At 35.7% G+C, this 19,961-nt stretch overlaps 3 protein-coding genes across 7 annotated transcripts in view; 1 reads left to right on the forward strand and 2 right to left on the reverse strand.

The window, feature by feature from the left end:
- The window catches only part of LOC144855852 (alpha-aminoadipic semialdehyde synthase, mitochondrial-like), a 52,945-nt gene extending 43,156 nt beyond the window's left edge, over positions 1-9,789 (reverse strand). The window contains exons 1-22 of one of the 4 annotated variants that reach the window (XR_013614870.1): positions 9,696-9,789; positions 9,031-9,305; positions 8,006-8,182; positions 7,375-7,527; positions 6,810-6,956; positions 6,328-6,406; positions 6,051-6,178; positions 5,499-5,782; positions 5,201-5,312; positions 5,010-5,069; positions 4,827-4,900; positions 4,512-4,630; positions 4,134-4,263; positions 3,741-3,851; positions 3,501-3,609; positions 3,133-3,209; positions 2,884-2,928; positions 2,042-2,270; positions 1,573-1,668; positions 1,128-1,243; positions 894-982; positions 571-747 (exon numbers count right to left, since the gene is read on the reverse strand). Coding sequence is in view for 3 of the 4 variants with exons in the window: in XM_078713796.1 (XP_078569922.1) it covers positions 571-747; positions 894-982; positions 1,128-1,243; positions 1,573-1,668; positions 2,042-2,270; positions 2,884-2,928; positions 3,133-3,209; positions 3,501-3,609; positions 3,741-3,851; positions 4,134-4,263; positions 4,512-4,630; positions 4,827-4,900; positions 5,010-5,069; positions 5,201-5,312; positions 5,499-5,782; positions 6,051-6,178; positions 6,328-6,406; positions 6,810-6,956; positions 7,375-7,527; positions 8,006-8,182; positions 9,031-9,270 (2,752 nt within the window). In the remaining variant the exon portion in view is untranslated. The remainder of the gene's footprint in view (positions 1-570; positions 748-893; positions 983-1,127; positions 1,244-1,572; positions 1,669-2,041; positions 2,271-2,883; positions 2,929-3,132; positions 3,210-3,500; positions 3,610-3,740; positions 3,852-4,133; positions 4,264-4,511; positions 4,631-4,826; positions 4,901-5,009; positions 5,070-5,200; positions 5,313-5,498; positions 5,783-6,050; positions 6,179-6,327; positions 6,407-6,809; positions 6,957-7,374; positions 7,528-8,005; positions 8,183-9,030; positions 9,306-9,695) is intronic. The other 3 variants (XM_078713797.1, XM_078713796.1, XM_078713798.1) reach the window with 3 other exon arrangements.
- A 535-nt stretch (positions 9,790-10,324) lies between these two features.
- On the forward strand, positions 10,325-13,059 carry LOC144855858 (N-acyl-phosphatidylethanolamine-hydrolyzing phospholipase D-like). 2 transcript variants are annotated; one of them, XM_078713806.1, is made up of 5 exons: positions 10,325-10,449; positions 10,827-11,056; positions 11,364-11,992; positions 12,262-12,376; positions 12,757-13,059. In XM_078713806.1, the coding sequence occupies exons 1-5, from the start codon at positions 10,392-10,394 to the stop codon at positions 12,862-12,864; spliced, it is 1,140 nt and encodes a 379-aa protein (XP_078569932.1). In that variant the 5' UTR covers positions 10,325-10,391; the 3' UTR covers positions 12,865-13,059. The 2 variants fall into 2 exon arrangements, with proteins under 2 accessions (XP_078569932.1, XP_078569933.1); XM_078713807.1 differs by having other exon boundaries at positions 10,405-10,453.
- A 256-nt stretch (positions 13,060-13,315) lies between these two features.
- Positions 13,316-19,700, reverse strand: LOC144855854 (actin-related protein 8-like). Its single transcript, XM_078713801.1, has 13 exons — positions 19,657-19,700; positions 19,100-19,227; positions 18,739-18,915; positions 17,811-17,921; positions 16,579-16,683; positions 16,262-16,435; positions 15,655-15,765; positions 15,312-15,427; positions 15,020-15,173; positions 14,527-14,754; positions 14,202-14,424; positions 13,844-14,010; positions 13,316-13,754 (listed from the first exon to the last, which is right to left on the reverse strand). Exons 2-13 carry the CDS (start codon positions 19,121-19,123, stop codon positions 13,611-13,613), a joined length of 1,734 nt encoding a protein of 577 aa, XP_078569927.1. The 5' UTR covers positions 19,124-19,227; positions 19,657-19,700; the 3' UTR covers positions 13,316-13,610.
- Between the last annotated feature and the right edge of the window lie 261 nt (positions 19,701-19,961).

Below are 19,961 nucleotides of genomic sequence, written 5' to 3' on the forward strand. Positions count from 1 at the left end.
TTCAGGGAATCCCTTATTCAGAGAATCCCTTATTCAGAGAATCCCTTATTCAGGGTATCCCTTATTCAGGGTATCCCTTATTCAGGGTATCCCTTATTCAGGGTATCCCTTATTCAGGGTATCCCTTATTCAGGGAATCCCTTATTCAGGGAATCCCTTATTCAGGGAGCCCCTTATTCAGGGAGTCCCTTATTCAGGGAATCCCTTATTCAGGGAATCCCTTATTCAGGGAATCCCTTATTCAGGGAGCCCCTTATTCAGGGAGCCCCTTATTCAGGGAGCCCCTTATTCAGGGAATCCCTTATTCAGGGAGCCCCTTATTCAGAGAATCCCTTATTCAGGGAATCCCTTATTCAGGGAGCCCCTTATTCAGGGAGCCCCTTATTCAGGGAATCCCTTATTCAGGGAATCCCTTATTCAGGGAGCCCCTTATTCAGGGAATCCCTTATTCAGGGAATCCCTTATTCAGGGAATCCCTTATTCAGGGAGCCCCTTATTCAGGGAATCCCTTATTCAGGGAGCCCCTTATAGGGGTTCTAAAGATCATTAAGATACCAGATCATACAATACCTTCAAGAATCATCTTAGCCCCGATTGCAGCTGGGTATCCAACAGTCTTTGCCATTGCTGAGAAGCCATAGGGATCACCGTACACAACAAGGGAGACCTCATGAGTCTCTCGGTTACCGTTACTCCATTCTACGCCAGCTTGATTACGCATTATTACTAAATCACGTTCTCCGTCCCCTGCAAATAATCAAACTATCAAATTATATCTGAATTTATTGTAACAAATATTTTTAAAAATTGGAATGCTATCTAAGTACTCAACAGAGCGATCTAAGTACTCAACAAAGCGATCTAAGTATGGTATGCTAAATGACTGTGCTTACTGTATGCTAGCCTCTTGCTCAGATGGTTTGATAGACTCTGTAATAAGGATCCATTCCTCTCAGCAGGTGAGTCTGCAAGGAGGCCAAGTCTACAAAATAATGAACACAATTATCAAGTAGTATAATTAACATAAATTAGTCTTTCAATGGTCATCTACAGGAGCTTAATATGGAGCTTGGTTAGTGGAAATACTCAGAATTATGAGAACAATCTTGATAAAATGCACAACATACTCATCTACTACATTAGCAGCATCTTCATCTTCTCCCAATTTCTCAAATACCATTTGTTTGAGAACGTTAGCACTGGTACCGATGTCTTGTCCAAAATGAGCACACATTAACTCACGCTATGGAAATAATTTTATAATATAGAAATAAGTGTTTAGAATACCAACAATAAATTTCATATACAACCAGTAATAAACCTTATAGTTACTTTACTTTCATGAGTACATTGTATCTGACATTGACAGTGTCCATTAGGACTATATATTCATTTTTCATATTTAATCTGTAATTAGCAGATGACGTGAAATAAATCAATGTTTTGCTCTATTCTGACGTAATTTGTACTTTATACTAAGTACATTGAGAATACTTGGGCTGGACTCGAACACACAACCTCCAGATCACTAGTCTGGAGGTCTAGAAATAAATACCAATACTTATTATTTACCCAAGTAATTGCCGGAGCTTCTTCATGAAGTGCTGGATGTGGATTATCGTCAATGAGTCCAAGTTGGAATAGACCATTGGATGCATGACAGTATCCCTGTAAAGATATAACATAGAATGTCACATAGCAGAAATGTGTAAATAGCCAATCAAGTTATCTTAAGTTTAAATAGACAATTGTATGGCAGTAACCTGCATAAAACAACATTGAATGGTCATAAAATGTGTAAATAGACAAACAAGTTATCTTAGTTTAAATAGACAATTGTATGGCAGTAACCTGCATAAAAGCAACATTGAATGGTCATAAAATGTGTAAATAGACAAACAATTAATCTCAGTTTAAATAGACACTAATTATTAACACTGTTAAAGATAAACATTGATTGTCTATGTTATGGAAAATACCCATATTAAATAGATAATGTCTTTAATCAGAATTATCATATAGCTAATGCTGAAAACTTTACCTTGTATCGAAGTGAGCCTCGAATAAAGTTATCCACGGTTTGCACCCCATACGTGAAGACGTACTGAGTCGAGTCCCGGTTAGGATAGCCTTGTAGGTTGAACCCTGGTAAGAAGTTCATATCTTTGCTAGATTTCATCAGATGACCTGGTGGGATGTACACTTCTTTTTTGTTGCGTAAAAACTTGGCATCGCGCCCAAGACCGCTGAGAACACCGTACGGACTCCAGCTGATAATAACAAATTAGATTATTGCAATTTTAGGCATACCATATTGAAAAAAAGACATCTGACCTATGACTTTAACCGGTAGACAATCACCATAACAACCAAGCACCAATACCTTCTTAATAATTAAACACTGGTACATTTCCGATGTTCCAAATATTTACATTTTTGATAACACATAAATTACATAGACTTGCCACAAGTATGTTGTTGTTTCTTGTAAATATATGGTAGTTATGGCACGCCATGTGTGCCAAAATGTTAAGTAGTAACACAATCATGTTAATTTTGTTATTATCAGGTAAAAAATAATACAAAAAAATTAATATAAACCATATTATTATGAGCACATAGAAAGCAATTTTGAAATCATAAATTTTGTAATAAAAGTTTTGTAGTACAGGAAGCAATTTGCAAAGACAACTAAAAAGAAAGAAAACAAAATGAAAGAAGCAATTAAAACCAATGTGCAGTTTATAGACCATTTTATGAAATTTGTTTACTTAAATAAAAAACCCAAATAATTTTAATCTATTTAAAATTATGAATAAATTGTTTATTTTGGTTCTTTTAAATTGGTACACAAAATGGTCTATAAGGTTTATTTGTTCTCACCTGCACGGTTCTATTAGCTCCACAGCAATGGAGTCACTTTGTAACCTATGAGGTAGGCAGGTAGACATACTATCAGTTTATGCCTATAGCAATAGAGTCATTATGTAACCTATGAGGTAGGCAGGTAGACATACTATCAGTTTATGCCTACAAGTATATCATTCTAGTGATGTAGATTTACTAAAGTATTTCATCATCATCATCGTAAAGTATTTTTGATTTGGAAAAACTGTTAAAATTTGAACCAACCTAAACTTGTAGCGTAAAGGGTTCTCAGAGTGTTCAGGAGCAGGTAGGCCGCCAGCCCATGATTCAAATGATGTCACCTGATGTTATAGAACATAAAATAACACATGCTAAATAATAAATTATATTTCAACAAAATGTAAATAATGCATTTAAGTTTTAAATACAGTATATAAGTTTGATCAATGAGCCAACTGAATGTTGTTATTTTCATGAAAATAAATAATACATACAGGCTAAATACAGAGAATATATCAATAAATAAATGTATTAAATGTGTTAAAATGTAAAGTAATGTATTTGGATATAAGTAGTTCATGTTACGTAGTAAAGAATTGAATGTTCACTTGTCCATGGTTTAGGTTCCCTACCTTTCCTCCTTTATCATGGATATAGTCAAAGCATTCCATGGACAACATGTGATCAATTCCTGGATCCAAGCCGCACTCATTCAGGAATATAACACCCGCATCCACAGCACTGTAACAAAGCAAATTGTGAAAACATTAAAACGTATTCATGACGCACCATGCGACTAAGTCAATATACGGTTATTCTGCGATAGCTTATTCTTTCAATAGTGTGACAGAGTAACCCCTTTAAATACTTACTCTTTGTGGAGGGCTCGCATTGCTGGACTAGTGTAGCTAGCTGTCACCATGTTCTTACGATGTTCTAAACAAACTTCAGCAACCATTGGATGGAATGGTATTGGTAGTAGACTAAAGAAGAAGAAAAAAACAATTAATAGATAACTATAAATACAAATAGATACATACAAGGCCTGACCTTGAATGTGTGTGTTTGTACCTGGTTGGGCAAAGCTAAACTACTGTAGATACATCAAATAATTTTTCAGCTTCTTAAAGCTCTGTCTACACATTCAAACAAAAATATGTGATGTGCCCATATATGGACATGATGACATCATATCACTACCATATTTGGGCACAGCACACTAATTTGACAGAGCTTTTACACAACATCAAAACAAAATACTATACCTAATAACAATGTCATGTTTCTTCACCAGTTGATGTAAGTGAGCTTCATGGCTCTTGACGTTAAGGTATACCGCCCTCGTGTTATCGTACTTTGATGCTAGATCCTCGGCCTCGTCTTTGATTGAAGAAGCTAAGAAACAAGAATACAATATCTAAATAATAAAGCACTTTTGTTTTCTGGTGTGGTAAGGTTTCCGGCCATCCAGCCAAACCTGCCAGTCAGGAGAGTAGAGAGGCACCACTGGGAGGTATGGCTTATGCATGTTTATCGTATCATGATGAGTACTACTCACTGTATCTTATCTGCTACGCCCCTAAGACCCTTTAAGTCATGGGTCAACTAGAACTAGAAGATTTCCAAATAGCATTTTAACTTACCAATTGTAACTTCAATTCCTGTGTCTCTTGTAAGGTATTCAACAACTGGTCCTGATACATAACCTGAACCAAGAAGTAACACCTTCTGCTTCTCAGTTCCATTTACAACGGCTAAGCTTCTGAAAGTTAAGCACATAAAACATCTTTATTAGACCAAACAAAACCATTAATGTTTAGGGCAGGCAGTCACAGCCTGCATACACTTAATCACAATATGCTGTACTAAATTATACAGGCAGCCGCTTTGTGTAACACATACTTCTATGATATAGTAAATTACTATTTTTAGTTAACATTTAGTAATTATAAACTTACGGATCCGTTTTCTTCCTGAGGTCTGCAATGTAATGGTACTTTGGTGCTAATGCACCATTTGATGCAATTACAGCCTGGAAAACAACACAAAAGATATGGCTTATTAAAATCTAAAGCAAGTTAGAACTTGCTGTTTTTGCATATGTAGTATACAAACGATGGTTGAATTAAGTGCATACTTACATCGTACACAACTCTTGATAAGTGTTGCTTCTCAAGTGGAATTGTGGCATCTGACTTGAGCTACGTGAAAGAATATTATTAATTTTTAAATGTTAGTAAAACTATACTTGTTTACTCTTCAGTAACATAATAAATTATCTGTCTTTCTGGGACATAATAATGTATAACCTATGACCTGCAAGTGAACTTACCATTTCAGGCACCCATGGTAGTAGTAAGTCTCCAAAGAAGTCAGTAGCTTCCCTTGGCAATTGGGTAGGCATGTTATCAATACTACACACAAGCACACCATCACCAGAAAACCTAGTAGCAAATATGAAGTAATAGAGTTATAATGAAAGATGTTTTACAATTGTGTGTATGGGTGCTATCCCTCTAATTCCAGATTCCTGGGTTCAAATCCTGTATATGTGACGTTTTCTAGTCTCGACTGTTTGCCTTGTAAATGGAATTGTAATAAATAATAATTAACATTGTTTAATAAATTACCTTAAACTTTTAAAGTGTTGATGTCTATGGTCAGCGTCATACAATGTAAACGGAGCTTCTATACTTGTGCATTCCGTCACAAACTCAATAGCGCCCCCTGGATCTGCCGTGATATCACAGATGGCGATCAGTCTGTGTGGTAGTCTGGGACATCCTGGAGCTTCGTCCGTCTTGGGGCTCATCTCAGGACTGAGGAGGGTCTTTGTATCCATGTTGCTAAGGAAACGTGGATGATTGACATCCCAGAAGATGCCATTGATGATACAGGAGCTGTATGGAGCAATCTACAGAGGGCGACAAACAGCTATTTGACATACAAATTAGATTACAATCTAGAAAAAGGTATCAACAGGAAATACATAGATATAAAGTTGAAGCCAAAGGGTAGTAGTTCATGAACTATTAATCATTATTAAACTGAAACCAAATTTCCTATTGAAGCGAATCTATTACTATGAAACACACTTACTCTTTCACTAAAGACAGATCTAAATCTCTCTGGATGGTTCGTATACTCCTCCAGGTTAAACTATTACTATGACACGTACTTACTCTTTCACTAAAGACAGATCTAAATCTCTCTGGATGGTTTGTATATTCTTCCAGGTTAAACTTTCCCCCATCTTTGTGCACTAAGTGATCTTTCCGTCTTACAACTGTGGCATACGCTTTTCTATGATCTATAAAATAAGATTGCATAAATCTTCAATACAATATGCAAGTTACTCACGATTTAACGATGAATAAATAAATTTAGAAATTATCAACTTACTTATAACAGTCAGTTATTCATTTTATGCTTATTAAATAAAGAAATATTTCTACAAACCTCCATTTTCAGCCACATCTTTCAGGTCACATGGTCTGACATATTCTAACGGTAGTTCAGAAATAATTTCTTGAGCACCCTTGATAAAAATAAATCAAAAGATTAAAATTTAAGATAGTAGGAGGCATCTGTCGAAGTAAGATCCAAACAGCAAGTAAAATTTACTACTGTAAACGTTACATAAAAATACAGTAGAAAAACTATTAAGGGGACACCTTTGTGACTTAACAAGTGTCATTTTAATAGGAGTGTCTCATGAATAGGGTGATTGTAGCATTAAAACATATATTGCTGCTTGTTCATTTCTTTGGAAAGTGTCTCAGAATAAACATGGGTGATTGTTATCGTATCTGTCTTTAATATAGTTGTGTATATAAAGAGTTTTTTTTATATGTTATATATTTTTTTATATGTACAATGATTACGAAATACTAAGAATAAATGAATGATAAACGGAGGGGTTCATTCTACAGGTCACTAACCTGAGATACATTTCCTGCCCCCATAAACACGAAGGTCATGGGGCCAATAGACTTAGGTAGTCGACCTAAAGCAATCTCGTAGCCTGCTTCTCGTACCGCTTGCCGTGCCATACTACTGTCTCGGTAGTTATGAGCAGCTGCTATGTGCTAAAAAATACACAAAATAAAGAATATAATTCTCCTCAAAAGTAGTGGATCTGCAGCTTGGTGGTTAACGTTCTTGCCATGCAATTCCAAGGTCTGGGTTCAATCCTGACCTAGTTAGTGCCAGGGTTGTAACTCACGACTCAATAACTCCACTCCCTCAGCCTTAGTGAGACTTAGTTTATAAACACGATAAATCATAAAATAGCTTATCCATCCTATAATTTGCGAGTTTGTGCTCGCTGTTGGATGGGTATGAAATAATTGAAATAATGGACTTCAACTAAATATTGATTGATATTCTTTATCAACAATTAAATGACCACAGTTTACAATATAAAATGTCCAGTAACATAAACTGGCTATATATGGTATTTGTGTTGTGTGTCTGTTGTTTGTAATATTTACAATAATAGCTCACCAAAAACGGAGTATGATGTCCGAGGGCCAGCAGCCGCAAACCCATTCCATGAAGAATGTTTATCATTCCCGCTAATCCTGCAAACTTTCCAAATGCAACAAGACGCTTCCCGCTATCATCAACAATCTTTTCATAATCTATTAAACGAATATTCTGTAAAAACACAGAATAGTATTAGTGATGTTGATAATGATGGTGAAGATGATAATGATTATTATGATAATGGGGATGATGTTGATGATATGATATGGATGATGATGATAATGATTATTATGGGGATGATGTTGATGATATGATATGGATGATGATGATAATGATTATTATGATAATGGGGATGATGTTGATGATATGATATGGATGATGATGATAATGATTATTATGATAATGGGGATGATGTTGATGATATGATATGGATGATGATAATGATTATTATGGGGATGATGTCGATGATGATGTTGATAATAATTAATTATAATAAATAGGGATGATTTGATATGATATGGATGATTTGATGATACGATATGGAGGAGGTTGTTATTTTTATAAATGGGATGATGTTGATAATGATGATTATAATAATGGGGATTAATACAATAAACCAATTTGACAATACTCCTTAAAGTGTGCCAACCTTTTCTAGAATAGCATCAAGTAGAGGCATGTTCTCAACTTGTGCTTTGATTGTGTGTGAAAAGAAACAGAAGGTCTTGTTAGCAACCAGTCTTGGAATCGGGACTTGCTTAACACCAAGGATAAAAGACGCCTCACTTAAGTCTTCCTGGATCTCAGCTCCAGCATTCTCATAATCCTAAAATAAAGATCATTTGTACTAAATAAACAGAGCAGATGGCTTTTAAAAGTATTTACAGATACTAATTACAAACTACAGAGATGGAAGTCAGTTAGGTCAAGTTAATAATAAACTTTTTGAGAAGGCATAATGCGTGTAATATAATTGCCATTCAAGTTGAATAAGCAATAAGTACTACCGTACAAGGATCAAACTTGTTGTAACACGGTTACTAAACAACTTAAACAACTTAGTGCGAAGATTGAAAATGATATTTTACCAGTATTTACTAGTCGTAAGATAGGTGACACCTTAAAACCTAAAGAAATGAAACCCAGAATCATTAATTCACAATGCGTTGTGTACAAATTTCAATGTGGTTTGTGTGATACAAACTATGTCGGTTACACTTGCCGACACCTTTACAAACGCATTAATGAACATAACAAAAGTATTATAGGCGATCACCTAAAACAACATGGCATAACTGGTGATATCTCGGAATACTTTAAGAGTCTTATCTAAATGTAACAATAAGTTTGATTGCCTAATTAAGGAGATGTTGTGGATCAAAGAGATAAAACCTACACTCAATAAACAATCGGATTCCATCAAAGCTAAATTGTTTATCTAACTCAGTAGGAGGAGCTAATTACTTAATTAGCCCTCAATTAGCATTTCCTGTCACCAACTTTGGTGCTTAGTGCACATAATTATTATTGTTTTGTATTCACTTGATCTTGAAAATGGTTCTATGATGGTACCGAAACGTCGATCTCTCTTTTTGTCATTAAATTTTATATTGAAAATATTTTGGTTGTTTAATAAATAAGTGCTTCTGTTACTCTAAAAAACATTAGACTTACCTGTATAGGGTACGCTCTTCTGTTACTATCTTGAACAAGCACCTTGACACCACTCTCAACCAATGTTTTAACGTGAGCCGGTCCAAGCGGCGCTCTTCTTTCCCACTGTGAACCATAATCCTCTCGACGTATTCCCATCACCTTCACACCATCGTTGTTGTCAGCACTCATGTGGCGTGCGGCTGCAAGTTGTAGGCTTTTCTTGTGACATGCTACCAGTTTTGGTCTGATACGCCACATAATGCTTGTTGATTGAGAGTTGAGTAAAATTTAATCTGTGATATTGAAATAAAAGTAAATTTAAATATATCATTATTTAATTAAATTGAATGTGAAAAAGATTACACACACAACAGTCACCTTTTGCACTACATACTAGAGGTTTAACAATAACATCCGCACATTTCCATATAGGCCAGGCTTAGAGTAGGCCTAGGCATACTAACTAGGTCACTAGCCTAGTTGTTCAGTTGGGTTAGACCTCCCGGATCGACCAGGTCAACTTGGAGTAGTAGTAGCCTAGGCCTAGCCAGCTAGTAGGTAGTAGGAGCTGGCTAGTATATATGCCACATGCTCATGGTCACAATTTCCTCATGAATATTTATTTTGTACCATTGCAATAATAATAATATTTATTGTTTGTTTATACATCTTCTTCTACTCACTTGTTATTATATTGTATTACCCTTTCAAATTTCAGCATGTATAAAATCAGCCATCAAGTTTCCATCATCAACTACCAGCACACAATCGCGGCTCTATCATCAAGGAGGAAATGAGGCATCCAGAAATCCAGCCAATCAGATACGCCTATTTCAAGTCCAACCTACACCCCGCCCACACCTGTCCCTCAATGCCGTTCCCAACCACTTCCAGGACCCTGGGAAAGCTGGTTGTGACCCACATTGGTGTCGCCGCAGAAGCTATCGCAACGTGGTATTTTTTTTCTAAAATTTATGAAAAACTGGCATAGTTACTGTATATATTTCGTAGTCTCTTTGCTGTCGTGCAGTTGAACCGTCATGCTCGAATGGTTTTAATTCTATAGGCCTCTCTAAACAATCCACTATCAGAATCGATTACATAATTTATACACTCGACCTCAGCCTGTGCAAATAAATATGATGAAATGCATTTTATAGATTGATAAATTGAGTATAAAGCTATTTAGCGTGCTATGCGTACTTTTAGAGGAGGAAAGAATAAGTATCAGAAATCCATCCTCGTATAGTATAGTATAGTAATAGTATCTGGAACTCTGACGGGCTAAAAAAACAAGACGGGAATTCCCCTATTTGCTACCAAAGTCTGTGTGGTCATGTTGAATAGCATATTTTCTCTTATTGAATCATAGAGGACTAATGGATGAGGGGACTGTAGGTAACCATCAAAATCAAGGAGAAACGGGAACTGTTTCAGGTAGGTAATGGAATCTATAAGACGTAGTGACTGTAATTGATTCATTTTTTAAGGGAGATAGACGGAAGGAAGAATGTACAGTCATTTAATAGTATATTCCTATCTATAATTATATTCATTGAGTTACTGGCGATTGTTAGGTTATCATCTCAATTGAAAGACCAAATATTCTCAACTAATTATAATAATAATGTTACATCCTGGAAGCCAAACATGTTACGAACATAGTAGTCATAGAAACGGGCATAGAAAGAGGGATTATACTAAAGATTTAAATCCTTTTTAAATTATATGTCATCATCATATTGTCTGATTTATTTTCTACACAGACATATAGGCATATACGTGTAAAAGTGTTGTTTTCTAATATTTTATAGAAATTCAAAATAAAATGGCAACTAAAGAGCCTGCAAAGATTGTTGAAGGACCATGGAATCACAGAATGGACTCTGAAGTGACGTCATCGAAAGTTAAACGAACAGTTTTTAAAAATTATGTCAATCCGTGGAAGTCTTGGACATTTCCAGGTTTAATAGACTTTATGAAACTGCAAAGAACATTCATGTTTGGGGAGCGTAACTTGATGAAAAAACCTGCTGACCAAGAGGCAAGATATTGTTTTAGAATTATGTGATAGCTTTAAATGTCATGTCATGCGAAATGTGCTGCCCAAAGTAAAGTGCTAAACGCAAACCAGAATGAATACAAAGACTCCATTATTGAATTTAATATTTTATATATAATAACTTCCTCTTTTGTACGCCGCCACTATAAAATCACCTACTTAAATTATGAGTATTGACCTTACCCCTTCATGCCAACAAAGGTTGGAAGAGGGAAGGGACTTATCTTATAGATAACTAACAATTGTATAATAATAATGTATAAAAGTTTACCATTTTATTACTATGCAGGAGTTGGAAGAAAATTTGCCTGTGGTCACACCAGACTGGACATCACCACCGGACGACGGCATAGCTGTAACATGGATTGGACACGCCTCTGTACTTGCCAGGTTTGATGGAATAAGCGTACTAACTGATCCGGTATTTAGCAACAGATGCAGTCCGTTCTCATTCGCCGGTCCTAAACGCTACCGACCAGCTCCATGCACCGTGCAGGAATTACCACACATTGACGCAGTGGTTATAAGTCATGCACACTACGATCATCTTGATAAACACACGGTCGTTGACCTTAACAGGAAGTACGAGTCAAACCTGAGATGGTTTGTACCCAAGGGTTTACGGAAATGGTTTGAAAGCGTCGGAGTTACTGACGTTGTAGAACTTAACTGGTGGGACGAAGAAGTTCTCCCCAACCATGACAATGTCAAGTTCGTGTTTACTCCGACACAACATTGGAGTAACCGAGGACTGCACGACTCCGGTTCACATTTGTGGGGAAGCTGGTGCGTTTTTGGACCGAACCGCAGCTTTTTCTTCGCAGGAGATACAGGTTACTGCGAAGCATTTCAAGAAATTGGAAAACGATACGGTCCTTTTGACCTTTCTGCCATCCCTATTGGAGCGTATGAACCTAGGTAAGTGTTCTTGTCAATTCTTTATCATCACAGCATCATCACGAACGCTGTACACCTTGCAACACAGTACACTTAACAAGATTTCTCCAATCGGAGCGATTGTTTGGCAGTGTGCATAGACTTATTAGATTTGGATAGAGCTCTTTGCGCTGGGATATCAGAGTCTAGAGGAAGAAGCTGTCTATCCTTTGTCCAACATCTTCTCTTTATCACTTGGTGCATCCTCTGTAGTACTGTAGTTCTAGTAATGTATTCAATTTTATTTTCAGATGGTTTATGGGACCACAGCATGTGAACCCTGAGGAAGCCGTCAAGATCCATCAAGATGTTGAATCCAAAAAGACCGTTGGGATCCATTGGGGAACATTTGTACTAACAACAGAAGTAAGGCTCTGTCTACACTATCAAACTAGTGTGGTGTGCACAAATATGGTAGTGATATGACCAAATATGGTAGTGATATGACATCATCATGTCCATATATGGGCACATCACATTTTTTTGTCACATAAAGTTTGATAGTGTAGACAGAGCTAATAATAATCTTTAAAATTTTAAAGTGTCCATTTCAACAAGATTTATTTTCCCATAAACAGTCACAGGATAAAAAATGTAGACCTTTTCCTTGAGTTTTGCATGAATCATCCCACAGATACGCATATATACCCTTTCCTTAGAATTGCCAATGGTCTCCCTGGTATCAAAATAAAATTGTAAATTTGATACAAGTTTTCACTTACATTTCATCCTCTTTCTCTCCATAGCATTATATGGAACCAAAGACAAAACTTGAGGAGGAGCTGGTGAAGCAGGGACTTAGTGCGGAAGACTTCTTCACCTTAAAGCATGGCGAAACAAAATATTTTAGTTAATGAATAAGAAACATTTCAGATCTCCAAATGTAGTATTAATGTTAGATTAGACAAAGCCGACTGTTGTTTGTTTACGCTGAAAGAATTCATTTATTTTGTAATTATTACATTTGTATTGAAATTATAAAGAATCAACTATAATACCCTACATTTAGATGCCAAAAAGTGGCAACAAAATCAAGTACCACACGATGTTTTCAAAAAGTGAATTATTTAATATTACACTGTATATATCTTTGTCACTTAGTCTTAGTTTTTCATTAATTTAAGTTATTGCCATCGTCTATTTTAATTTATGTACAGCGCATTGAGAGCTTGCTTATATACGCTATATAAGAATGAACTATTATTAGTCAATTTCATTGTAATGTTTGGAGAGTGAATCACTCTTCCCTGATTTGGGTCATTGGTAGTTTTAAGTTTAACTTAAGTTTTTTTACTGAACTGAAGAAATTTGAATCTGTTTATAAAATATATGTGCCAAATATTTTTGTTAGAAATATAATTTTAAAAGGAGCATTAGTAGTTTATTGTTTAGTTTTCATGTTAAGAATTCGCAATAAACAACTGCTTGCTTGAGAACTGTAAATAATCTATTTCTTTCTTCCAATTGATGACTTCTTATTTCATTTCAAGTAAATATAAATTGTCGGCAGGGACTTCATATTTAACAAGCCTGCTCACCCATACAGCAAATGGCTCAACTATATTATAGTCTTTCTCACTTGTTTTCTAAGTGTTTATGTTCACCATACAAACGGTGACCGTTCTCTTAGCACCTTTAGTCCCATTGATTTCCATTCTTTCTGTTTTATCCAAAGTTCTTGAGCTGTATCAAGGCAACTCAGTACAGCACCACCCTTCCAAACTGTGAGTCTTGGGTCCATATCCTAAATTGAAATCAATTAACATTTAATATGTTAACTGTACTTGATTATTAATGATATTTATGATGAGAAATGCAAGTACAATTCGATACCTTTGATTTACAGATGACCTCAACCTTATCAACGACAGCTCTGAAAGAGGGCGGCATTTTACTTTGAATACGATATTGAAGCATGTCTACTGCCCCCTGGAATAATCCAAGACCACCACCAACGACTAGAATACAACTATACATTTTCTTCTTTGTCTCTTCTGAAGCTGTATCACAAAAATAATTTTAATTATTATTATAGCAAACTAGTGTGATATATCGTGTCCAAATATCGTAGTGATATGATGTCCATATATGGGCACATCACATTTGATAGTGTAGACAGAGCTTTAGAGATGACTTTATAAAAGTGAGCAGTACATATCTCACTAAAACCGAGTCATGAAATAAAACTTACAGCAACAATCAATACTATGTAGTATAGCCTGGTCTATACCCAGAGGCTTATCCAGTGATTGTGACGTTGAAATGCGTCTTGATATCGTTGGTGGTGGCGCTTCGGTGGGAATGACCTCAGTGTGGTGGTTGGTTGGCGAGGTATTTCTGTGTGTATTGGTGGCTCCTTCAACATTACTGTTATTTTCTGCACCAGCTTTCTCTAAGGCTTTTGCCTTTGCAGCCTTTAAAAAAATTAATTATTAATGTACAAATCTACCAACACATGGAAGAGTTTCAATGATTGAATGGATGTTAGGGTCAAGGGTCAAAATAAACCAACTAACCTGTTGCTGAGTTTGTAATAGATAGTTTTCATCATGAATATCCTCTGAATCTCCTTGATTCCGTTGCTGAGTCTTGACCATTTTTTCACCCACTATACCAAATAACTGAGGATAAAATAGCCCCATGGGGGCCTGCAGTGTCTTGTCCCCCAGCTTCAACTGGTACATGATAGTTGAGCTGTTAGGATTGCGTACATGAAAATCTAATAGTTGGATACCATCAAGGTCCTTAAGAATAGAGAAAAGATAACAGCCTTATAAACACAAGATACATTTATTATCTAGCTCATGTGCACTTTAAAGAACCTAGTACATCTTTCGAGACGAGTAGGAATTACTCCGGTGTATTAGTACATCACAGCCACTGATCATAACTGGGCCCTCTGGGAGACCAGTCTTTGACTGAAGAGGTCACCCAGTTTAAATAAATAATAAAAATAAATAAAAGTATTTGTATATTTTTATTTTATTAAAAAGTTTGAATTCAACGTACCTGATCTAAATGACAAAAAGTTTCTTTAAGCTCAACAAGCAACAGCGCATCCATCGTCTTCTCCATCTGACATTCTCGATATGGCATGTGCGCCCTCTGGAGAAGCGAAGTGAAGCACCGTGTAACATCCCCTCCACCATAACCCATGCATAGTCTGAAAATTGATGATGAAAAAAAGAAATATAATCATTTCTACAAAGGGGAAAATGCTTTTCATCTAGGAAATTTTTAATATTTTTAAATAAATGATCAATTATGCATATTAAAACTAGGATAAAGGTCGATTACTGACCTTGAATTGCGATTGGACAGTCCATCTTCTACACAGCTAACACTTGTCTTTTGATCCCCAACATCTACAACACAAGCACTTGGTATTCCACTGCCGTACAATGCACATACTGACTCCTGTAGGTATCAAGTTACAACATTTAATGTAAAGCTCTGTCTACACTATCAAACCTGACAAAACAATGTCCCATATATGGACATGATGATGTCATATCACTACCATATTTGGGCATATCACTATCATATTTTGGCACATCAAACTTTTTTTTTGTCAAACTAATTTTATAGTGTAAACAAGTATGTATGGAAAGTTCTCTAGTAAAGCCTTCATTCTAAGTACAAACCTGATGGACGATGGCTGACCCAAATCCAAGTCGTATCAGCAGCAAATTCATTAATTCTTTGACATGTGGTCGATGATATATATCAGGAATCAGTAAGATAACTTTATAACTCTGTATTGGAGAACGAGAGCAAAGAGCATTGTTTATTAAATTTATAAATAGTATTTTAACATTGCCTTTTGATGTATTTTTCTCTGTTGAAGTTTTATTGTCTTAATTATGCCAAGCAAAATGAATTTCCATTTTAAAGTGGACCAATAAAATTTCTTCTTGAATTAGTATAGTAGTGTACAATATACAATACAGTTATCTAATGTACAGTAATGTGTTGTTTAATGGTTGGTTATTTCACTTGTCAAGCAATGATTGTACATTGTGTTTACCTTAAGGTCTTTGACAGGGATGTCAAGCAATGATTGTACATTGTGTTTACCTTAAGGTCTTTGACAGGGATGTCAAGCAATGATTGTACATTGTGTTTACCTTAAGGTCTTTGACAGGGATGTCAAGCAATGATTGTACATTGTGTTTACCTTAAGGTCTTTGACAGGGATGTCAAGCTTTGTTTACCTTAAGGTCTTTGACAGGGATGTCAAGCTTTGTTTACCTTAAGGTCTTTGACAGGGATGTCAAGCTTTGTTTCAATCACTTTACTCCATATTGTCTCCATATCTTGTAGCACGGCTGTTATACTGCCCCCAATTCCAGAATGAATGTTAAATCTGCCTTGCCTAATTGGCCAGTGGATATGATATCCTTCATTCGGGTCTAAATACAAAGCCTAAAATAACAACAAATTAAGTTCTTTTTACATAATCTGTATATTTAAATTTAAAGCATCAAATTTAGTTACTCAAATCCAATGAAATACAAGTATTCAAAGACTTTTGGGCACAAATTGTATTATAGTATGAGTATACAAACCTCTTCTCCAATGAAACAATCTGATTGGTCATCGGTCGGTGTCCAAGTCAGTCCTGAATTTTCATCTAGTGGCTGTGGTTTGACCTCATCATTGTGGTTGATGACCTACCAATAGATAGATGCTATAAATTGAGTCAAGATATGAATACTGGTAAGGGTACACATTACCCTTGACGATGACCCTTGACCCCATCATTGTGATTGATGACCTACCAATAGATAGATGCTATAAATTGAGTCAAGATATGAATACTGGTAAGGGTACACATTACCCATGAGGATGACCCTTGACCTCATCATTGTGATTGATGACCTACCAATAGATAGGTGCTATAAATTTAGTCAAGATATGAATACTGGTAAGGGTACACATTACCCATAAGGATGACCCTTGACCCCATCTCTAAGCATTAGACAGTGTTGTTGTGGATTTGTCAGTTAATAATTGTACATGTGGGGAACATGTCAAGAAAGGTGCACCAAAATGCATTACTGTTTTTGTAAGCCTGACCTTTAGATGCATTTTAACTGATAGAAAAAATTTGGAACATTCATAAACATGCATTGTCAGCTATATCTATCATTAGGTATGCTTACGTAATCCGCGTAAGATTATTTAAAACACGTTTCAATAAACTATAACAATCTCTAATCGAAAATATATTATACATTTTTTGTTTATGGGCTGCACTACGTATACATGCAATGATATATGCAATACAATGTTATTGAGTTTTAATAGTTTGTATTCTGTCGTTTATTATAAACCAATTTACAGTAGTTATTGTATATTACTACCATGTATTAAAATAACTATAGTGAGACATTTAACGAATAGGCAAACTGCCTTAAAATGTGACATGTTTCGAGAAACTATTCTCATCATCAGAAGAACAGAAAACAACGCCTCGAGTACTTATATATAAATAGGACAGGTTATATAAGTACTCTAGGCGTTGTTCTTTTGATGATGAGAATAGTTTCTCGAAACATGTCACATTTTAAGGCAGTTTGTCTATTCATTAAATGCCTCACTATAGTTATTTTAACTCATAAGTTCGGTGGAATCATTCATGATTTAACTACCATGTATACTGTAGTAAAGAGGTTGAGTTTTTATGAAATGTTAAAAAACAAGCTTTAATTCAATTGTTTATTTTCCACATACAACAAATTATACATAATGTACATGAAAGTTGTTGTCTTTTAGGAAGCTTGGGAAGCCAACTTACTTGTGTTAGTGCAACACTCTGCCTCCTTTGTCCTGACGATGTCTTCTTCGCCCATATTGCTTGCTGTACCATCTTAAGTGCATGTTGCTTTTGATTGTTACTATTAGTTTGCTATCAAATAAACAGTTAATAAGAAATAAAATAACGATATTTCAACGAATGTGCGATACTCGGGGTACAGCAAAAAAAGCTGAAATGACGTCATAAGACGGGATGTAACGTCACATACACATCAATAACCTCGCTACCAAATACGGCTATTTTTTTGCTATTTCCGGGAGCAGAAGTGACGTCACAATATCATAAATAGGTTTTACTGTATATATTCTTATTCTCCAAGTCGAGACCTTTGAAATGACACCAAACACAGCTATATTATGACGAAAATCGTTTGGCACCAAGGTACCATCTTCGAGATGTCATATGGCTGCATCGGTTTGAAATTTAATTTTATAGCTTTGGGGACATGTCCGTGTAGCATACCCATGCCAAATCCCAGCTCAATACTACAAAGAATAAGGGAGGAGTATTACTTTATAAATCGCACTTTTTTCGATTGGTACCATGTTTATGACGTCATAATTCTGCATCCGGTTGAAGTACGAAAATGTTCTCTCTATAGCCTTGTTCACCTATTACCCTAGTATGCATGCCATGTTTCAGAGCAGTCAGACGACACGTAAAGAACTAGTAGGACTTGAAAGTTGGCTCAATAGTGTCCAGATGGAAGAAGAGGAGAAGATGAGATAGTCCTACTATAATTTTACTACATTAATCATTTTTAAAATTAAATCTACAATTATATACTAGGTTAATGTGAATGGGGTCTCTCTGGAGTTTCTTAACATTTTGAATGGTCACAATCCCTGGGGTGTCTTCGGAGATCACCATGAAGTTTGATGTGAAAGGGATATTAAACTTTACTTACACTCGTCATAGATCTTATTAGTTTATCTTCATATTTCACATCACAATTCTGCTTTGGTTTCCTAGCAACAACATGAGGAACTGACACAGGATACGCATCAGTGGCTCGGCCAATTCTTATCCAATAAGATCCAGGATGGATAATGAGAATATTGTTTCCAAAAACAGGATCAGAAGCCTGAAAATATAAATGTGTTGGTCATTGTACGAGAATGGTCGTGATGATAGGCTACTGCCATCAGTCAACTATATTAGCGGGAAGGCTTTGACATTCTGTGGAAGTATAACTATTTTGGTTGTCATGTGTCATAATAATTTTTTAGCTTAAGATGAGATTGACAGTTAATTAAAGAGATACTTACATCAGTGCTACTGTCCTCTTCCATAATTAAATAATAATAGTAGTAATACGGTTACCACAAAAACACTTTCTGATGTAGGCCTCTTTCCTAGTATTAACAGTCTCACATTTTGTAACAGATTATTGGATCTGTAATTAAACATTTAAAAAAAGTTTAACACTTATTATTTATAATATATTAACAAGTTAAAATTCTATACAGATATTGGGACTATCATGCTGATGCCAGTTGATTACATTCCGACCATATCTGGCTGCCTAACTGGCTCTAGGCTAGAGTATGGTAGGCTTAGGTTAGCCCCTCAGCTAGTTGTCTATGTGGATGATGTAGAGGCTAGTGAATAGTTACGACCTCCTACCTAGCTAGGCCGGCCTAGCAGTAACTATAGTAGACTAGTAGTAGCCTAGTAGTAGGCCTAGCTTAGTTAGGTTAGGCCTAATGGAGGGCCTTCTTTTAGTTATATTAGGCCTAAAAAAGTTACGAGATTTGCCCTGGCTGAACAAGGAGTTTATAAAACAATTAAAAACGAATTAATAATGTCATAAAATATAGTTTACGATAATTGTTTATACAGTAGTAGGCCTGCCTTTTCCACAAGTTGTTTTGCGGTGTCCGCCGCCACGCGGTGTGCTTAATCATGTGTGACGAAGAGGTTATACAAAGAAATTGCAAATAGCGCCGCCTATGACATCTTTAGTCTGATCATTAAAGCTATAAGTTTTATAATCAAATCTTTCTAAATTTCTTCATCATATAAAGTTACATATTTAGTCTCTCCATTCTTTTGACTCAGATCACATAGTTCTAAATTGAAAAATATGTTCAAATCAACAACGCATAATAATAAATCAATATAATTATG

The sequence above is a fragment of the Antedon bifida genome, chromosome 11 (genome assembly GCF_963402885.1).
Source record: "Antedon bifida chromosome 11, ecAntBifi1.1, whole genome shotgun sequence".
Taxonomy (NCBI): Eukaryota; Metazoa; Echinodermata; class Crinoidea; order Comatulida; family Antedonidae; genus Antedon; species Antedon bifida.